The sequence below is a fragment of the Lycorma delicatula genome, chromosome 7, assembly GCF_047948215.1.
Source record: "Lycorma delicatula isolate Av1 chromosome 7, ASM4794821v1, whole genome shotgun sequence".
Lineage (NCBI taxonomy): Eukaryota > Metazoa > Arthropoda > Insecta > Hemiptera > Fulgoridae > Lycorma > Lycorma delicatula.
In genome coordinates, this window is record NC_134461.1 from 35850580 (window position 1) to 35871205 (window position 20626).

The 20626-nt window shown below is 29.2% G+C and overlaps 1 protein-coding gene across 5 annotated transcripts in view; it reads left to right on the top strand.

Moving 5' to 3' along the window:
* The window catches only part of SCCRO4 (DCN1-like protein SCCRO4), a 32100-nt gene extending 12670 nt beyond the window's left edge, over positions 1–19430 (top strand). For 4 of the 5 annotated variants that reach the window (XM_075370968.1, XM_075370971.1, XM_075370970.1 and 1 more), the window contains exons 3-7: positions 10614–10717; positions 15962–16106; positions 16287–16395; positions 17441–17648; positions 19016–19430. In XM_075370968.1, coding sequence (XP_075227083.1) covers positions 10614–10717; positions 15962–16106; positions 16287–16395; positions 17441–17648; positions 19016–19086 — 637 coding nt within the window. In that variant the 3' untranslated portion in view covers positions 19087–19430. Of the gene's footprint in view, positions 1–9429; positions 9635–10613; positions 10718–15961; positions 16107–16286; positions 16396–17440; positions 17649–19015 lie in introns of those variants that run through there. The other variant, XM_075370972.1, reaches the window with a different exon arrangement.
* Positions 19431–20626: the final 1196 nt, after the last annotated feature.

Here is a 20626-nt window from a genome sequence, read left to right on the forward strand (position 1 = left end):
ATTGTTCACATAGGCCACTACAAGATACCCACTTGGCAACCTCAACCGCAGAAGTCACCATCCACAAGAGGGGACCCAACACACTGCCTTGGGGACAACCCTTAGACAGTGTCTCCCTATTTCTTGGCTGACCTTGTGGAGCAACAAATCGCGATAACTGAAATAACTTTTCCAACACCTGTAGTAGTTCATTTTCAGTGCATCCTTACCTTTGTAACTGGAAAATGGAAGAGGGCCACCACAGATTGTTAAATATACTGGAAGTGTCTGGGAAGATCCCAAAGATATATTCTGCTTCACTGGTCAACACTACACTCATCACACAAAGTATGGCATCCTCGGTGCCTTTTCTGGGTTGAAACCCATAGTTGTTTCTCAACAACGCATGTGAGGTGTTGAGAAGATACAAGTCACCTTCTCAGAGACCTTAGCAATGTGGGGGGGCTGATATTTGTTTTCAATATTATTAGGATTCAGTTTGTCAACAAAAAATGAACATCCTATGTATTAAGTTTTTACCAAATTTTTTTATAAACTTGAAATTTTTGGACCCATAACAAAAAGAATAAAATTTATTAGCAGTGATAAGTGGCATAATTATTACTGTGCATATAGATATCAGAGATTTTAAATTGTTGAAAATTTTTATGAAATTTAAAATGGTTACGAAAACTCGGTTTTATATATGAGGAGGGTAAATCAGACGAGATTTTATTTTTTTTTTAAATTTACTTATTGAAAAATAAAGGCAAATATAATTTATATTACATCATAGAATGAAGCTGGTTGCGTCAGGAGTCAATTGCGCATGAATCCATCCACACCCTTGTTATCTTCAAATTGTTGTCCTCCTAGTGCTTCTTTAAGTGGCCCAAACTAATGAAAACTGCAGGGTGATAGGTCCGGGCTGTAAGGAGGATGATCAAGTAAGAGTCCAGTACATTTCTTCTAGTTTTGAGACTGTTAAAGCTGAAGTATGGGGCTTGGTGTTGTGGAAGAGCATGGCTCTTAGTGGTAAGCAGCATTGATTGTGCATCGCTCATGCAAAAAATCAATGAGCAAAATGCCTGGCCGGATGAAAGAACCTTGTCAGCTGACAGTCAATGCTTTTACTGGGGGGGCAGCCCCAGTGAAAGCCAAGACTCGAAAATGCATCACCTTCTTTTGCAAACCTTCCTGTAAGCCTCTGACAGACCTCCAAATGTCTTAACTTCTGATCTGCGGTTAAAAGGTGAGGGATTCATTTAGCGCACAATTTACGGAACTTAAGGTAGTTTGTGATATGATTGCTTGACAGCTCCCATAACTTATTCCAACCTGTTGTATAATTTTGGATACTCTCACCTATCGATCTTTATCAAGAATCTCTCAACAGCGTAATATTTTCCTCTTAATGCTGGTATGAGGACAGCGATTATGTTCCTGATTTTCCACTTCTCGTTTTTCCTTGAACTCTTTATGCCAGGCAAACATAGGAGTCCTTGACAATGTTTGGTTCCTGAACTGTGGAGTCAACCCCCACCCAAACATACTAGAAGCGGCAGGCCCAGTCCTACAAACTGTAGAAGATTAATATATATATATCTTCAATACTCTGTACAAAATAATTTGTTGAAAAATAAAAATTTTATTTTGTTGTCAGTTAGCTATTTTTCATTTCTTCTGAGGTAAAAAAAGAATTGCCTTTTACAAGACTAGCTGTTTTTATTAGGCCCTCATTCACTAATTTCATTCAGTTCTTCATATATTTTTACATGTCAAATTTTATCATTTAAAAGTGCTTGATTGCAAACTATGTATCATATTGCACAGGACTTAAGATGAGAGATTACTCTGTTTAAAGTTTTAAGCACAGAGATATGTGGGACATTTATGTTCACATCAGTCTTGTAAGCCTAGTCTTAGTATAATGAAGACTGGACCTTAATTACAAAAAATGACACAGACCGTTATTTCAAATACACCATTGGGTTTTTAAATTGACTATTTTTACTTAAAATATATCAAATAGATTGACATAATCTCATAATAATCTCGTGAAATAAACTCATGGATAACTGATAACAGATAGATGCACCAATTAGTGCTCACTGACTGCCAACTAACAGTGCACCAAATCCTATTTGATTGTATCTTATCTTAATCAGATATATAGTGTGATATATCTGTTTTTATTCTAATCTTAGCATACGCTACAGGTTTTTTATTTTAAGACGAATTTCAATTGTTTTTGTATAACATTTTGTTAATTTTTAACATATATATTGTGTTAGAACGATGTAAAAACAAAAAAAAGATTGACATACAAATTGGAAACAATTCTGGAAATTGAAGATAGCAAATTTAGTAAACATTTTTAGAAATCTGTTTCTACAGTGTTCCTCTTTAGTGGTGATATGAGGGATGATCAGAAAGTAAGTTACACCCCCTCTATGAAACAAATACATAAGAAATTTTTTTTTTATTAAACAAAAACAAAAAATGACATTTTTATCTATTTTTTGACATAATCGCAAAGTTTTTGTAAAACACTTTTCATATCTTGTGACAAGTTCAATTCCACTTTCATAAAAATGTCGTCCAATTTCCTTCAACCATTTAAGGGACCTGCTTCCTTGTTCATCAGAGTACAGTTTCACTCTTTCCCAGTTCTCTTTTGAAAGGACCAAAGAGGTGGTAGTCGCAGGGTGCTAAGCAGGGGTAAAGGGGATGAGACACACTTTTGCAGTAACTCCTTTGTCACATGAGCTGAATGAAGAGTAGCATTTTCATGAAGAAAAATGATCCCATTGCTCAATCTCTTCCTGGTCTTCGATCTTTAATGCAATTTTTTTTTTAAATTGCAACTGCAATTTTTTTTAAGTCAACAGTAAAATTCGGCATTAATTGTTGTTCATCAGGGCATACTTTCACTGTAAACTCCTTCAGAATTGAACTGTCAAGCTGAACCTTTTGAACATGTGGGAATATTTTCACTTTTTTGGTTGTGGTGCATTTTTGTCTCGATTCATGCGATGCTTGTTCTGTCTCAGGAGTGTAATGAAGCGCCCAGTTCTCATCCCCTGTTATGATTTGTTTCAAAAACTGTGAACCAGTCCTGGAACAATGTTGAAGAAAAGAAAGAGCAGATGCAAGACATTGATGTTTGTGGTTGACGAATAACAGATGTGGCACCTGTCGTGCTCACATCTTAACCAAGCTGATCGTGAATAATTGCAAACATACTACCCTACTATAACTGATGTTAAGTTCACTTGAAATCTAATTTTAATGCGCCAGTTTCTCCAGATCATTTCATTCACGTGTTCCACATTACCTGTTGTATTTGCAGTTGGATGCCCAGCATGCAGTCCATCGCTCACATTTGTTTTTCATTTGGCACCATTTTGTGATCATAGTGCATGAAATTGCATTGTCATTGTATACCTCAATAATTTGTGTTGAATTTCACAACAATTGTAATTTTTGGCCACAAAAACTGGGCTACTGAATGCACTACTGTGCTGGACAAAACCTCTAGAGGACACGCCATATTGATGCTACACACATACTGAATGTTTTACAGAATTGCTGCTGAGGGAGCGTGAAGACAATACAACCAGTGCTGCCACCACAAGATATTAATATCCCTTTCTTTTCAAGAACATTGCAAGGGTGTTACTTATTTTTTGATCCACCTCTTGTATTTCTTTAGGTGGCTTGAAATGTAGCAGTGTTAATTATGTAAAAATTCATAACCTGTTGTATATCTCTCATAAGGAAACAGTTTAATTAAATCTTACAATTAATATAAAATTTATTTAATGATGTTAGAAGAAACCCTGTAAATGTGAAATCTGGTACCATGTTACCTACTTGTTTGTAGGCAGACCGGAAATTATGTCGGTTGACAGTTTTATGCTTGTTAGCGTGCAGAATTTTTGCGTTTCACTTTGTCAAATTATGGGTGTTAACCAATTCATCTCAGTAAATGTAATTTTATTCACAATAAAATGCTTAAAAATATTACTCCATAAAACTATTAGCTATTAATGGTAAAATCATATATATTAAATGGCTGCAATTTTGGAATTTTCAAAGGTAAAATTTTCAAACTTTTATTCTGTTGAAGATGTTGGTTTGTTGTGTACCAATTTTCATTAAAGTATCTCAATCTGTTCTTAAAATATACGTTTTTATTGAAAAACCCCAAAATGGTGAATAGAAGGAAAATAAATCAAGATAGGGCATATATATCTCTATATGGAGCTTTTTGTTAATTTTGATGCTGTGAATTAGTCTGTAAGTTTGGCTGATAACCACCCAAGACCATCCTCTTTTTTCCCCTGTGCTGGAGGAAATTATTGGCTAAAAGAATATAAGTGAGATAGCTTTGTTCACTTGGAAATTTTTTGTTTAAAAGTAAAATAATGTTTAAAAGTAAAAAAGCCTGAATAATATTTTACTTTAATGGATTTCTAACAGATTATTTGACAGATTTTTTGAGGTATGAAGTGAAAACTGTTTAGAAATAATCTACACAACCCTGATTGATTTAAAATTTTAGAACTTTTTAAATAACTTAAGTACTTTCATCTTACTAAAGCTCAGTTTTCTACAAATACTGCAGAAAAAGTCAATCCAAAATGGTGAAAACTTCCACTTCTATATGTATACTCGCATACACAGACAGAGTCAAAAGTATGGAATCCCTTCAACAGCTGTAAAACTGCTTCCAGGTAGAATACTGTATAACATTCAGGATAAATTTAACTACTTTTGACAACAAATAGAATTTCAACCTTTTTTTTGGAGGGGGGTGGCCTAACGGATGTAATTCAAATATTTTAAATGCTAACACAATTTGTGTGATTTATATTTTGAAACGTATCTTTCAAGGCAAAAAAATGTCACAAAGTAAAACATTGGTGTGACAGCTATTCAAAATGGGGTGGAATAAATTTTGGATTTTGAAAATTATTAAATTTTTAGCAAGTTCAAATAATAAAATTAAAAAAAGAAATTAAACTGAATTAAATTAAAATGTAAATAAGTTAAATTTTTAATATCATGCTGATCTGATCATAATTTCAAAAATGCACCTACATCATTGTTGTGTAATATTAGTGTTTCATTGCTACACTGTTAGTTTCTTATGAGAATTTGTGTCTACCTTTACTGTATTCTTCAGCCACTTTTGTTATTTACATATTTTTTACCTGTTTTGTAATTGTTTACTGAATCAGTTTTTTCTATGCTTGCTACCTGTTAACATTGTTATCAACATGTCACTTAGTGAATGGGAGAGGGTCACACTTTTAATAATGGAGGGGCTTTGGGTGATAGTTAGGTCATATATAGTGAATTTTGTGAATTAATCATGCAACATTTAATGGTTGCAACCCTATATCAAAAGGTACAGTGTCAGAAACCAGAAAATTTGAAGAACAGAGCATTTATAATAGGGAAAAACAAAGCTGCCTAAATCTGCAACAAATAATAAAAGATGTTAGAGATGATGCAAGAATTTGAGAATTATCATTCCTTTACTCAGAATAGCAGCATGGGAACATAACATTAGCCAACTTCAGTGATTTGAACATAAAGTGAAAATTTCAAACCCTTCAAAATTCATCTGGTGAGAGAAATTAATGGAAATGACTAAGATTTTATTGATGGAAATTTAAACGCAGTAAAATATACAGGCTTTGCTTCTAAACTATATCATTCAAAACATTGTTGGCCCCAACTTCCAAAATATTTTAGTTTCAACAATATGGATTGGCCCAAGGGGTCAACAATATGTCCAGCGAGATCTCCTGACCTGTCAACATTGGATTGCTTTCTATGGGGCCATTTAAAAAGTATAGTTTATGATAAACTATACTTTTTACAAAATTATAACCCCCAAAATTTAATCAAATTTTTATAAATTTATTTGCTATAAGTTCCTTAAATTATCAATATAATTTTTCAAAATCCAAACTTTATCCTGCTGCCATTTTGTGTACAGACATCATACAAACTTTTTATGGCATTTTTCTTGTCTTAAAGAGGCCTTAAGATAATGTGTATCACACAGTGTTACCATTTTAAATATTTGAGTTACAATCCCTGGGCCACCCTTCAAGAAGGGGGTTGAAATTTTATTTCTCATCAAAGGTTAAAGTGGTTGACCAATACTTAATCCTGAAAGGTTCTTGAGGGGGTTTCCGTACTTGACTCATTGTATATGTGTAAATTTTTTTAGCAATCTTCAAAGAATTTATGTTAAGCCAGTCTGGAGATATTTAAAATACAGGTCAATACATCTATGTGTACATATATGCATCTTCCAGTAGTGACTGAAGGGGTTTTGAAATAACATTCACAAAAACCTGATACCAAAATTTTGGACCGACAAAAATTCATTCTAAAGTACTTTATTTCCTAAGTATTTATAGTGTTCTATATTATTATTATATATAGGATTGTAACTTCTGCTTCAGATTTTAAATTGTTCAATAAAGAAACCAGACATTTCAAAAAACTGATTGTTGGGAAAAATCATGCAATCTATACAATTAATTGGGTTCTATGATAGGTTTTTATTTTGCTAATCTTATGCTATTTTACTTTAACAATATTGAATTAATACTGTACTAAAATTTCTGCTTCTGTAGAATAATTTATTAAAAATTAAAAATTTTGTACTTTTCTATCTTACTTAAAAGATAGTTATTCTGCTAAAATATGCTTGTAGATAATATATTATCAAGCAACAGATACATTATATTTAAATGTATTTTAAAAAGTTAATTATGAATTCTTGAATAATTTAAATTAAATTATGCTGTTTCAGTAATAATTTTTTCAGTTATGCCAATAAACTGTTGAATTTTTCAATAGAGAACCTGAAACATAGACGAGTTTTTTTGTTAAATGTTGAATTTAATTTAACAGAATACATAACAAGAAATGTTGTTTAAAGCACACATAAATTAACAAAAATCTATTTAATCATAAAGATAAAATGAATAAATTCACAGTATTAAAAGAAACAAATTATTTTTTATATTCCTTAAATTTTACTATCAATGCATATATTAAAAACATTTAAATAAAATTGTAAAATTGCTTTTAAATTTAAGAAAAAAATTATAATTTTATAATATTAACAGAAACTTTTTAACTTGGAACTTTTAGAAACTTTTGTTTTTTCAACATTTACAATTAAATTATATAAATAAAATAAAAATCTAATTATACCAATTCACTTAAGCAAAGAAAACTTGTTATTTGTAATAAAAAAAATATAAATTTAAATGCCTTACACTTAAAAGAATATAAATAATAAAAGCAGCAATAAAAATATAATTTATGGACAAATGCAATTTGAACATGACTGACTTAAAATCATAAATTTAATTTAAATCATTAAAGTATAATTTACATTTACTTCTAAATCTGTTGTTGCATCTGGAAAGTAGTAAACAGATTATACAAAAGGAAAAATAGTAAATGAAAAATAAAATTAACTGTTTTATAATAAATGTTAATAGATTGTGGATAACAATGTTATAGAAATAACAATAGAAGAATGAGTTTTAGGGTCTAAAAAGTGTGCTGTCAAATCATTTTTTGGTGCAGATAAGTATGAATACATAGAATATTTAATGAAATGAAAATTGTAATTTATCCTTGCCTTTAAATTTAAAAAATAAACCACTTTATTCCTAATAGAACTATATTCAATTATCTAAGGACAATATTTTGGCTTGTGAGAAACAGCTTTTTTATTACAACTTGAAAGAGTTTTTGTTGCAATTTGTAATTGAACAGATATCCATTTAAAAAATCCTTCTGTTGAATTAATTTAATTAAATGATAAACTTACACATAATAAATACAATTCTTCCAATGAGTTGTTAAATAATGTTAAAGAAAGTGTGATTTCTGGAATTTAACACCATCAAATTTTTAATACTTTTTTATTTAATATCATCAAATGTTTGCTTTAATATATTTATTATTTTTAAATATTTATACAAACCATTACTCTTTTACATCCAGTCCCAGTCCAGGAGGAGGTCTTGGCCAAACTTGAGACTGATATAGGGCATAAAAATAAACAGTGTTTATCTTGTGCTTAATTCTTTTTTGTTTGCCATTTTTTGTTTAACAATAAAAATTTGTATGTTAAGATTAGATTAAGGTATTAATGAAATTTAATGTAATGTACCTAATAATATTTTCTAAAAAATAGATTAGTTTGAAAATTTCAAAATGGCATCCATTAAATTTTTTTAAACATTAATATTGCATAAATATTACTATTGAATTATGTTAGATAAAATATTGTACGTTATTGTGGACAAAGTGATATATACTTCATTTGTTCAAATATGAACAAATTACATTTTGTTAGTTTTGTTGTTCTCTTCATTAGTATTACTTATACAGAGTATTCAAATAGCAAAAAATAAGAAAAATATCCATATAAACATAGGCTTGAAAATTCTTTGTTAGCAAGTTTTTGCCTGGATTCAGTTTCCTGGGGTTAAGACTTCCTCAAATTGTTTACTTCTAGATTGTAAAAATCTTAAACAGAAAGAATCTAATTTTTAGAATAGTCATTTAAATGACTATTATCATTTAAAATGTAGAACAGGTTTAATACTTGTAGAAATATTATTTTACAGATATATTTAAAATATTTTATTTAATAATTACTTAAAGTGTTAACAAACTTCAATACATTATGTTTCTAAAAAAAGTAATGGAAATGGAAGTTCAGGGGCAAAGGAAAAGACAACCAAAGAAAAGATGACATGATTGTGGTAAGAAGAAATATAAATCACAGAAGAATGAAGATTGACATTCCGTGAAACTACTTGAGTTTGAAATAAAGCTGCAGAAGAAAAAGGAATATTTAATCAAAACATACCTTATTTGAAAAAAAAATTAACATATTGATGAATCAAATCCTCAATATATTTGAATTGCATTGGTTTAGTGTTGCCAACATTCACATTTAAATGGCAAATATTTATTATTTAATAAATAAAAATATTTGTTTAAAAAATATAAAAAATATTTATTTTTTATATATTATTTCATATTCATATTATTTCATTGAAATTTTTTAAAGAAATTTAATTTTCTCTGAAAGATAAGTGGAAGAATAAAGAAAATAATGATGTATAGATATTTTTATTTGTTTTTATTCCCCATATTTCTTCAGTTTTTTTTGCAATTATTAGTATGTAATTTAAAAAAAAAACCTTAAGTTCTATAACAAATAATAATAACAAAAGGGTGAAAGTCCATTGGCCTTGAATTGATTGTTCTGTTGGTATTTGGCAACTAATCAGTTTTAGCAAGAATAATGTAGTAGTTAAAAAACCTTCTGGCATATTGGCCTAGTCTGTCTGAGGGGGCGATATTAGAGTAGATTATTAATAGAACAGAGATGTATAAGATGAAATTGTGTTGGTATATTGTATGTATTAGCCTTAGTATATGTTTGTGTCTTGTGTCTGTGACTACATCTGTTGTAGGAAAGCAAAAGTAGGACAAGTACTGCCTGCCTGCTATCCATTTTGCTTACCCGAGGACCAAACTGGGATTTGTTATTGTTTACAATTTCTTTAATTTGTTGCATGGGTGATGAGAAGAAAGTATTTTCTTTTATTATTTTTAAATATAGATTTTTATTTAATTGTTTTAATTTATTTTTAAATACGTTGTAAAATCGTCATATTGTTTTATCAGTCCTAGTTTTATGTTAAAATTTTGCTGCATTATTATTTTAAATGATACTTCATAATAACCTTTTTGTTATATAAATTTTATTCTTAAGATTCTCTTTAATATTCATTTTAATATTAAAAGTTTAATATTTATTTATTATTTATTAATATTTAACTAAAAATAGTTCTTTTAAAAGATGTATAATAAATATAACAGAAAGTAATAAAAATATTATTACTAATGAATTAACATTTTACTTTGAGTGTAATTTGTAATGAAACCTGGATGTAGAGCAAGTATAGATATCATTGATTTCTAATTATGCTGCAGCCCAAGTATTTTTTCTTTAGAACATTAAATAAATTAAAACCAAAATTCTGTATTTTTTTTATTTAAAAAATTAAGATTTATTATGATGTAAATTATTTATTATAGGTTGAAAGTAGTAAACTACTTTCTTTAGGGTAGAAAATTCTGTAGCAGTATTTTTTATAGGATATATATTTTGTGTAGTGTGTGTTCAAAGGTATCACAATCTGCTGAGTAAAAAAATTCCTACAGCATTGATGGATGCCATGTCATTGAATGGATATTGAGTGTATAATAGGTTACTTATTTCTCTATTTATGGATTAACAGGACTACATTTTTCATTAAAAATAATTTAAGTGTTTGCCACCTTGCTATATAATGTGAAATTTTAATAATGATAGTCTTTTGTAATACAGAATATGATTTAGGTTTAACATTTGTGATAGAACTTGGATTTAATTGAATTTTGAATGAATGTCAGCAAAATACCTTATTTGGTAGAATAAGTTATTTTTAATAATGTTTGTCTTTTAAGATTGTTATTCAATGCACTTTTTTATTATAATTAAATTTGTCAAATTTTTTTTATAGCACTCGCAGATTTTCCAAATCTGAGGATACTTCCTCATTTAGTCAGAAGCGATGTATCGCATGGTTCAGGGAATACACATCACCAGATGATCCTGAGTTATTAGGTTGGTAATTTATCACTATTATTATAAATGTTGATTCTATTATCAAATTTATATATATATATATATATATATATATATATATATATATATACATATTATATAGAAACTAGATTTCCAGTTTGATAATCAGTGTCAGTAGATGCTGAGAATTAGTATTAAAAAAAAAACTAATACTTTAAAAATAGTTTCCACAACTAAAACTTTCAACCCAGATTAAACTTTGAGAAATGTTAATAATCTAATGTTATTATTGCAGAAAACTTTCTACAGATTTTTAATTAAAAATTCTAAAAGGTTATTAAAATATTGATCCTCTGTAATTATTGAATAATAAAGTATGTGTTATTAATGATAAAGTAAGTTTCCTGACTTATTTAATTGCTATTTATTAGAGAAATTGTTTAAAACTGGTTTTTATAAGTTGATTTTTGACCAGTTTCCTAGCAGTGTTGGGCTATGATTTCTTTGGTTTTCTATATACATAATGAGAGATAAATGCTCCTTTATTTGCAGTTTTCCTTTAATTTGTCTTACTTAGCATAAATTTGCTATTTATTATCTTAAGAAAACAATTTATGTACGTCCATTCAAATAGGTGTAGTAATTTTAATTACAATATTTTCAAGGATAGAGCACAGTTTCATTAGACTTAACCATAGTAATTTATTTTACTTTGTGCAATTACAATTACAGTTGTACATTGTACAATTTTTTCCCCCATTTTCTGTTTCATCCATATTTTCTGAAGTGAGTGAAATTTTGCTTTATTAATTTATTTTTTGATTGCTTTTAATTTTTGAATTTATTAAAGTAATTTTATCATTGCTTTTACTTTTTATTTTTATGGTAATATGTTTCACTCTCACTATTTCTTCAGAAAAATAACCGAAGTAATTCCTTTTTATTAATAAAACTGTTTGTTGATTAAAGGATCTTAATTTGTTTCTACAGTTATTGTTTCATTTCAGCTCATATACGAAGCATATCATAAAGTAAGGGCTGTTTGCTTATATTTAAATATTAGCGGGTCTGCACACACGGTCTTTCACGCATTCAAGGGCCATCTATCAGCTACTTACAAAGCCACTGCTGTTGTCTTGATTCAGTAATCATTTGCCTGCCGTTGAGTGCAATTGTAATGACTGTGAAAATCGTTTCTTCTGCCAGTTGTGAAATACATGATGTGATTTGATTTTTGTGTGCAAAAGGATCTTCAGTTGCTGAAATTCATTGGGAGTTGTGCCTACTGTATGGACCTACAGTAATGACTGAAGGAAAGGTTAGACAATGATGCTGAGACTTTAAAAATGGCCACACAAACGTGCATGATGAAGAGCAGAGTAGCAGGCCCAGTATTCAGGCCGATGAAATCATTGAACAAGTGAACCAAAAACTACAATGTTATAAATGTTGGATGCACCTTTATCTACACAGTTAATCACAGAAAAGCTTTAATATCACAAATTGTGTGCAAGGTGGGTACCAAAAATGTTCACAGACAAACATAAATAGCAAATAATGTGCAGTGGATGAGCGTTTTTGGACTGATATCGTACACTAACACAGAATTGAAACTAGTCAATGCAGTGGCGCCATTTAAGTTCCTCAAAATTCAAAAAGTTTAAACAGTCTCCGTACTAGTTGAAAAATGTTGCTACAGTTTTTTGGCACGAAAAAGACACCATTTTGGTTGATTTCATGTAACATGGATCAACAATTAACAGCTGACATGTACTGTGAAACGCTCACAAATCTGAGATGTGTGATCCAAAATCAACAATGCAGGAAACTGTCATCCAGTGTAATCTTCCATGACAATGCGCATCCTCACACCACTGCCTTAACCAAGAAGAAGATTCAAGATTTTCATTGGGAACTTTTTGACCACCTTTTATATAGTCCCAACCTTGCACCTATCAACTATTTTCTCTTCTTGAATTTGAAAACGTGGCTTTGTGGACAGTAGTTTCAAAATGACAAACTCAAGTCTGCCATTGTCATCTGGTTCAATTCCCAGGTAGCCAACTTGGGGATTAAAGAAAGTGGTGCAGTGTTTTGAAAAGTGCTTAGAGCTGAATGGCGATTGTGGAAAAGAAAAGTGAATAGATATAAACTAAATTAAAGTTAATTTTTTCAATGACTGAACGACCCCTTACTTTATGAATATGCCTTGTATATCAGTTTCAGAGTGCAAATGTATGTATTACAATTTGTACAAAAATCTGTCTGTTTTTGTCAGCTGCATATGCAACAGTATTATAAATACCTGTTATAAATAAAACTGGTCAACATTTTTTTTTTTCTCAAGATTTACTAATAGGTGTACTTAATGCAGTTTTTATCCTGCTTTCAAATATGTATTCAAAATTTCTCCAGCACCCACAGTTTTGTTATTTTAATTTTTTTTTGTCCATTTATCCATTGTCAAGTAAAAGCTCCTAGAGCATTGTAAATATGAAAGAACCAAATGAGCTAACTCAAAGGGTAGCATTGCTACTGTTGTGCAGGTTCAGTTGTGTATAGACATGTACAAACATGATCTAGTGTAGCACACATTCATCAGAACAATGCCATTTGTGAGATAGTAGTGAAGCAGTAAACATGTCATTATGACTGCTTTGTGTGTTGGAATTATTGTGTATTGCATATTTACTACATGTGTGAGTTTGTTTAAATCATTAACAATTTATGTATGTGGTGAAGTGAGCTAAAGTTCCAAAGGCAAAACCTTACCCCATCAGTTATGTTATTTATCATGTTCTAGGCTTCTCACTACATGGAAAAATGGCACATGCCACATGCCATTTGCTATCCCTATGATTTAGAGGGAACCCAATGATCACTCTTCTGACTTATTTCTGCTTAACAAACATTAAAGGGATTACGTCAAAATCAAAACATACAGTGGTGTATCCTAACTGGCAATCTGCAATGACAATCTCCAGTTCGACAATGCGAAGAATTGCCCATAGCAAAGCCTCAGAACATCATGTAAGTAAGGAAGAAAAAGAAACAGATTCTGGTGATACAACTTAATAAAGCAGTTCATCTGAGTCTCATTTACTGACTCAAGAAATCTTTAAATCTCATATGAGATTTAGTTATTCAAATATTAAGTTATCCAAAACTTAATACTATTTTCTGAAGAAAAATGGCTTAGTGTTTTGTAATGACATTTCTTCTCTTAAAAGCTGTGCTTCTGTGTAATGGTAATAAATTCTCAGCACTACCTGTGGTTTACTCTGCTAGTATATGAAAATTTTAAATTTATATTGGAAAAGCTTCAATATGCAGAGTATAAATGGAATATTTGTGATGATTTTTGAAGGTAATTGCACTTACTCTTGGTTACACAAAATACTGTTTTTTGTGTGAATGGGATAGTAGGGACAGAAAAACATTTCATTAGAAAAGAATGGCCTAAATGCGAATCACTTATTCCTGAACAGAAAAATGTGAAATTAGTGATGTAATTATGTAAGAATACATAGTTAAATTCTAAATTTAAAGCACTTAAATCTGCCAAATTAGTAAATAAAGAGGAAGAATATTTGTGAGTCCACAAATACGATCAGTAATGCATAATGAAAAGTTTCAAAAATGTACTAGTTTTTTGGGAAATCAAAAGGTGGAAAATTACAGTAATTTTGTCAGTCTTATAACATCTATAAAAATTTGGGTTGTAATATGTCTTTAAAAGTACACTTCCTGCACTTGCACCTAGATTTCTTCCTGGAAAATCTTGGTGTAGTGTGTGATTAGCATGGGGAACTTTCATCAGGAGATTTTAGCTATGGAAAAAGAGATCAAGGCCGATTTGTTGGCCGATTATTGTTGGACCATCAAGAGGGTTGCTCCATGGGCAAAATATAGCAGAAAATCATTTCTTACTTTCTAGGAGAGTCAAATGTTTGAATATTGTTTAGTTAAGAATGCAGAAAGTATTAAAATGTTTAAAATTATAAATGCCTGTCTCTCGGAAACCTTGTGTGATTGGGAAAAACCAATTGCATTCTTTAATTCAGGAGGAAAATACTATTAGAATCGTATATTTTTTTGTTCCCCTGTGTAATTGATTTAAATGTAAAATTTAAACTAGCAGTCATTCTGTTTTTCATATGGTTAACATTTAGTTTCACACTTTAGTTGTGGCACAGTTTCCATACTGTTTAAAAATGATTATTCTTTGCCAAATAATTCCTTACAATAAAATTATATAAATTTTAATAATTGTAGCTCAATCCCCAGAGCATAATACAACATTTTGGGCCAAAATGGATGTGATAATCAATACAAAAAACAAATGCTTCATTAATTACATTTTAATAAAATAAATGAATAAAAAATAAATCTTAAACAATATTGCTTATACTGTATTATTAAAAATGCAAGTAACATAATTATATAAACAGTAGTGAAAATTATTCTGCTTTTTAATCCAATAAATAACAAAATATTTAAATTGTAATCATTTAAAATTATTTCTCAAGATAAATTAAGAATAGCATTTTAAAATGATTGTAAACAAATGTGTATAGATAAAATTAATAGGTTCTAAACATAAACTTTAATATTTAAAAAAAAATATTTACAATCCAAACACATACTGGTGAATGAACAGATCTAAATTTTGATCATGAATTATTTAGATTTACACAAGTGTTTTAATAATAGCTAGCAAACATGTAACTAATATTTTTCATGACAATTTTACAAATATATATAAATATCTTATAAATGATGCTTGCTCATAATTGATGATGAATTCATGGATTTGGAAAATGCTTCTCATATAAATTGGTAAGTTTGTATTAAGATTGCTATTTGGGGTTGTTTATACGTGATTTTTGTTAATAGTTAATCCACTAAACACAGGAATACAATATCACAGGCATTGTTTGCTTCTGGTGGCTGGTTATGCTCTAAAGGTCCTTATCCTGTAGGCCTCTAAATACTTAAACATTGATGAAATCATGCCAGTCATCAGCTGATTTTAAATTCTATTTATTATGCATTTTACTGTTGGTTCTACTTCTTATTTTATATACACTTCCTGAATTTCTATTTTTGAATCCCTAGTGACAGTAAGTTCATTTTTATTCAGAATGAGTTAATATTAGCATGTTGCATATCATGATTTTGTAATTTATCTAAAGGAAAATTATATTAATCCAGAACACAAGATATTTTACATCTGTCTTGTGACTTACGAGTTTTAATTATTTATAACCTGTTTTTTTATAGGGCCAGAAGGTATGGAAAAATTCTGTGAAGATATTGGTGTAGAACCAGAGAATGTTGTTATGTTAGTTCTAGCTTGGAAAATGAATGCCCGTCAAATGGGATTTTTCACGCTACAAGAATGGCTCAAAGGATTGACTGAATTACAGTACGTATCATATTTTTCACCTTGTAGAACTCGAAGCATATTTTTGTAAAAATCTTAACATTATAACAAAGATATTCCTATTGTATATCAAATCAGGAATGAAATAACTGTTTTTAGTAATTGGTTATAAAATTATAAATTAAGAAGTTTTATAAATGGTTGTTTTTTGTTTTATTTTAGATGTGACACAGTACAAAAAGTACAGAATAAATTAGAATATTTGAGATCAGTTTTGAATGACCAAACTGCATTCAAAAGCATATACAGATATGCTTATGATTTTGCCAGGGTAAGTATTATTTATTACAATCATGTCATGAGAAAATTTGCTTTAATTTATATAAAAATAATTATTTTGTTAAAATACACCCAACCTCTTGCTTCTTAATTGGAATTTTTTTTTTTTTCATTAGTTACTGAAAATAACTTTGGACATTTGTAGGCTATTCATTATCAACAAATAATTTGTGCTGTGTATCAAAATATGGCTCTACCAGAAATATCACATTTGAAAAGTAGACCACCATTTCGGACTTTGTTCCTTTGTCTTTTTTCAATTTTCCTATTCAGTTAATTTAAAACTAAAGTACTTGGGATTAATTTTTACATGCAGGTGTGGCACTGAAAGTGTTAATTTAATTTATTTATATAATTTTTATTATGTAAAAGACATTTCATTTTTAGTTTTAAATTTTGGAGTAAGATAAGAGAATGTGCTATAATGTGATGTAACTAATACATTTATCCCTTACTATTTTAGCTTCTTGTAAACCCCCCTAGTCCCTGAACTCAATCCCTTGGTTCTTTGCTGCAGATTACACCACAGATAAGATGTGCTGCTGCCACATAATTTTCAGATACAGAAAATAAAGAAGAGTTGAACTGAATCATCAGCTAAAAGATATTGACTCTTTGTTGATGAGCTTGCTCTGAACTCCGAACCAAATAATGTTAGAAGAAATCTTAATGATTGCATTTGTATGCTAATAAATCTGATTTAGTAGTAATAATTAGTGGTAGATATTTTGTAATATTCAGGTTCTAAACCAATAATTTTCATAATTCCTATTAAATTAATCATTGATGTCTATTATTATTATTTATCAGCACCACTTCAGCTCTACTCAAGCTTATGTAATTAAAATAACGAAAATCACATTGCTACACTGTAACTACTATATCGTATAATAGTAAATAGAATGGCAATTTAGTTCACTGCTGTACAGTTAAGATTCATTAGAATATGTTGTTAGATTTAAAGTATTAAAATATTATGTAATTATATCTAAGTAAAAGAATCAACATTTGAGACACTTCTGATGTTTGATTGTCAGGATAAGGATCAGAGAAGTATGGACATGGACACGGCTAAAGCGATGCTTCAGTTATTGCTGGGCAAACACTGGAGTTTATTTGGCCAGTTTAACCTTTTCCTCGAACACTCAAAGTACAAAGTGATCAACAAGGACCAGTGGTGCAACATACTCGAATTTTCTCGCACCATTCTCAATGATCTCTCAAACTATGATGTTGATGGAGCTTGTTAGTATCAAATTCTTTTTTTGTTTATTTATAATCTGTGTATAAATGAAGATAAATGATTAATTATATCCATAACATTAAAATTTATTTTAAATGTTTTAAAGGTATTATATGTGCTTGTTGGGTAAAATCATAATAAAGATAAGATGAATTCTTATTAATAAATCTAAAAATTTCTCAGTCCATTTAGCAGCTAGCGCTTATTGCTTTGAATGAGAATCATTTGTTAATGTCTTTTGCATGTTACATACCTACTGGTTTTACACACTTTTTTTTGTTTACAAAGTTCTCTATAGAAAATATAAAATTAAACTCTTTACACTGGACTTAATCACCTAAATTGGATTTAAATTAAATGTTGATTATAAACAGACTAAAATATCTTTTTCTGAAAATTTCATGAACTCATTTACTGCTGCATATGTAATTCAGATCTATACATCCTAAACCAGATCAGATAAGATCAAGAATGGATAAATCTGCTGCTAGTTCATAAAAGGAATTTCTCCACTATGTACCTGAAAGAATTTAGAAAGACCCTATCACATGAGCAAAATATAATATTAGACAAAGAAGGGTAAATTAATATTAATGTATAAAAATAATTTACAGTATGCTTTGACTGTAATGAACTTAAAAAGATAATTTGTGAATACAATAAGTAAAATTATTACAGAAAAAGTAACAATTAGAAAATGTTAATTGAAAAAAAGAAAACCCAGGTTTATTTAATTAGTATTATTTAAAGTTAAAGTATTATTTTAGTTGTCACTTTTAAATAAACTGGTCACTAGATCTTCAAAAGATCTTTTGGCAACAGAAGCATAGTAAAACAGTTTCTTAAATTAATTGTATCAAAGTATTATATACTGTATGTTATGTTAAATTATGTTAAAATTAGTTGTTAAGGCTCAGAAATAATTTTCAATTATTTTAAGGTTGAAAAGATTTCCAACTCCAAAGTAGTCGTTTTTTAAACTGTAGAGGATGCTGCAGTTACTATTTCTCCTGTATAAAGATCCACAACCTTATGCTGCCTTATAAAATTAAATCTGATCAACAGAAGATGAGGAATAGCAATTTATAGTTGTTACTATTAACAAATAATTTATGTATAATTATATTTATGAATTGTTAAAATTTTAGTAATATATTTTTATTTTTCTGGATGAGGCAGAGACTTTAGCTAATAGAATAACCAATTATTTAATAATTTTCTTGCTTATGTGTATACTTTTGCCCCTTTAAAGGTAATAAAGTTTAGTTAGGTATATAAAATATGTGAAAAATCTGATAGTTAATAGCTTGTTTTTAAAAGATACACTGGAAAAGAATAATTTCCCCTATGTTTTATATTTTTGTTTTAGGGCCAGTTATGCTGGATGAATTTGTAGATTGGCTAAAAGTTTCAAAAAATAATGAGCACCGCAGAAGCTGAAACCAGGGATATATTTATACAGTTAATTAAAATAAAAATGGGAAGATACCCTCCTCCCCCTCATCTTGTTAAAACAAGTTAATTAAAATTTATTTGGTCGGTACAGTTTATTTATTATACTTTTACAAAATTAAATTATATAAAATGATTCAAAACTTTTCCTTTTTTTTTTGTAATAAATTGCTTTTAAGGGAGTTTATTTCATATATGTACATTTTTTTTTTTAATTTTTTAAATATATTTCTGAACATTCTTAATGCAACCAGCTTATACTTATATTATTATTATTTTTTAATTATTTAATTCTGATATAATTTTTGTAATAAATTTAGTATTAAAATTTGTATTTTTTTATTTATTTTTACCTATAATTTAATTTAATATTGTATTACACGATTTATTTTCATGAATTTTAAAGCGATTCCAATTTGTTGATTAATGAATTGTTATGGTACTAATATAATGATAGTCCTTTGTTCTGTGAGAAAACACAAGTAGAATATTCCCAGTGAATCCAAAACAAAAAACCCATGATTTTAACTCTGTGAAAAGATTCTTTTTGCTTCCTGGAGATGTTCAGCTTTTGCACAGTTGCTTGAGTGCAGTGAATTTAATGGTCCCCTGTTTCATCACAATTTATTATAGAATCTAAAACGACTATCCTTTTTCATACTTTTGGTGAAATTATCATGCAGTCGCCAATCTTTTTGTCCAAGCTATAAAAAATTAAAAATCCACCAATACTAAACACTAATTCAAATCTTTCAGGGATTTTTCTACTAGCATACTATTCAAAGTACTTACTAAAGCTTTTTAAAGCTAAAGTACTTACTTTAGCTTTAGTCTTCTTGTCTTAATTAATTGAGGTTTTTCACCACTGAGCATGAAGTTCATTTTTCAACCCTCTCTGAATGATTTATATACTCAGAATATTCTTATAACTGAGAGATTAAACATTTCCCAAATTGAATGCCTCTTTCTTTCAAAAAAGTAGTTGTAATTCACTGCTCAATATTACTGCTTAGACATTACCTCCTGCTTAGACTTGATTACAACAGACAGGCAAGAAAGAAAACAATGTTTTTGCTATTCATGAATTTGTCAAGTCCCAAGTATTTGTCGCTTGTCGCTTCTACCTTCCACTAGTAACTGCATATTCCTGTTAATATGAGGCCTGTTTTTTTTTGTTTTTTTTGAGCAACATTAATTTTGAAATATTGTGACTGTGGCTCTGATTCAGAATCTTTTACATGTAATATCATTGAGCCATTTAGTGTTTATTGTCTTGGTCTGTAAGCAGTTTACAATGAGTACTATGTTAATTATGCCAACTGTTACGTTCACGCTGTTAATTTATTTTAGATTATTTATAAATTCATTAGGTATGAAACAAATGTCCTAGAAGGAAGAGTGTGTAGCAGTTTGTCACTGAAAAAAAGTGAAAGCAAAAGTTTTACAATCTTGCGATTTATGGTTTCAGGGATTGCATGTTCAATTTCCTAACATTTACTTTTACAAAAGTAAAAGAAACTATTACAAA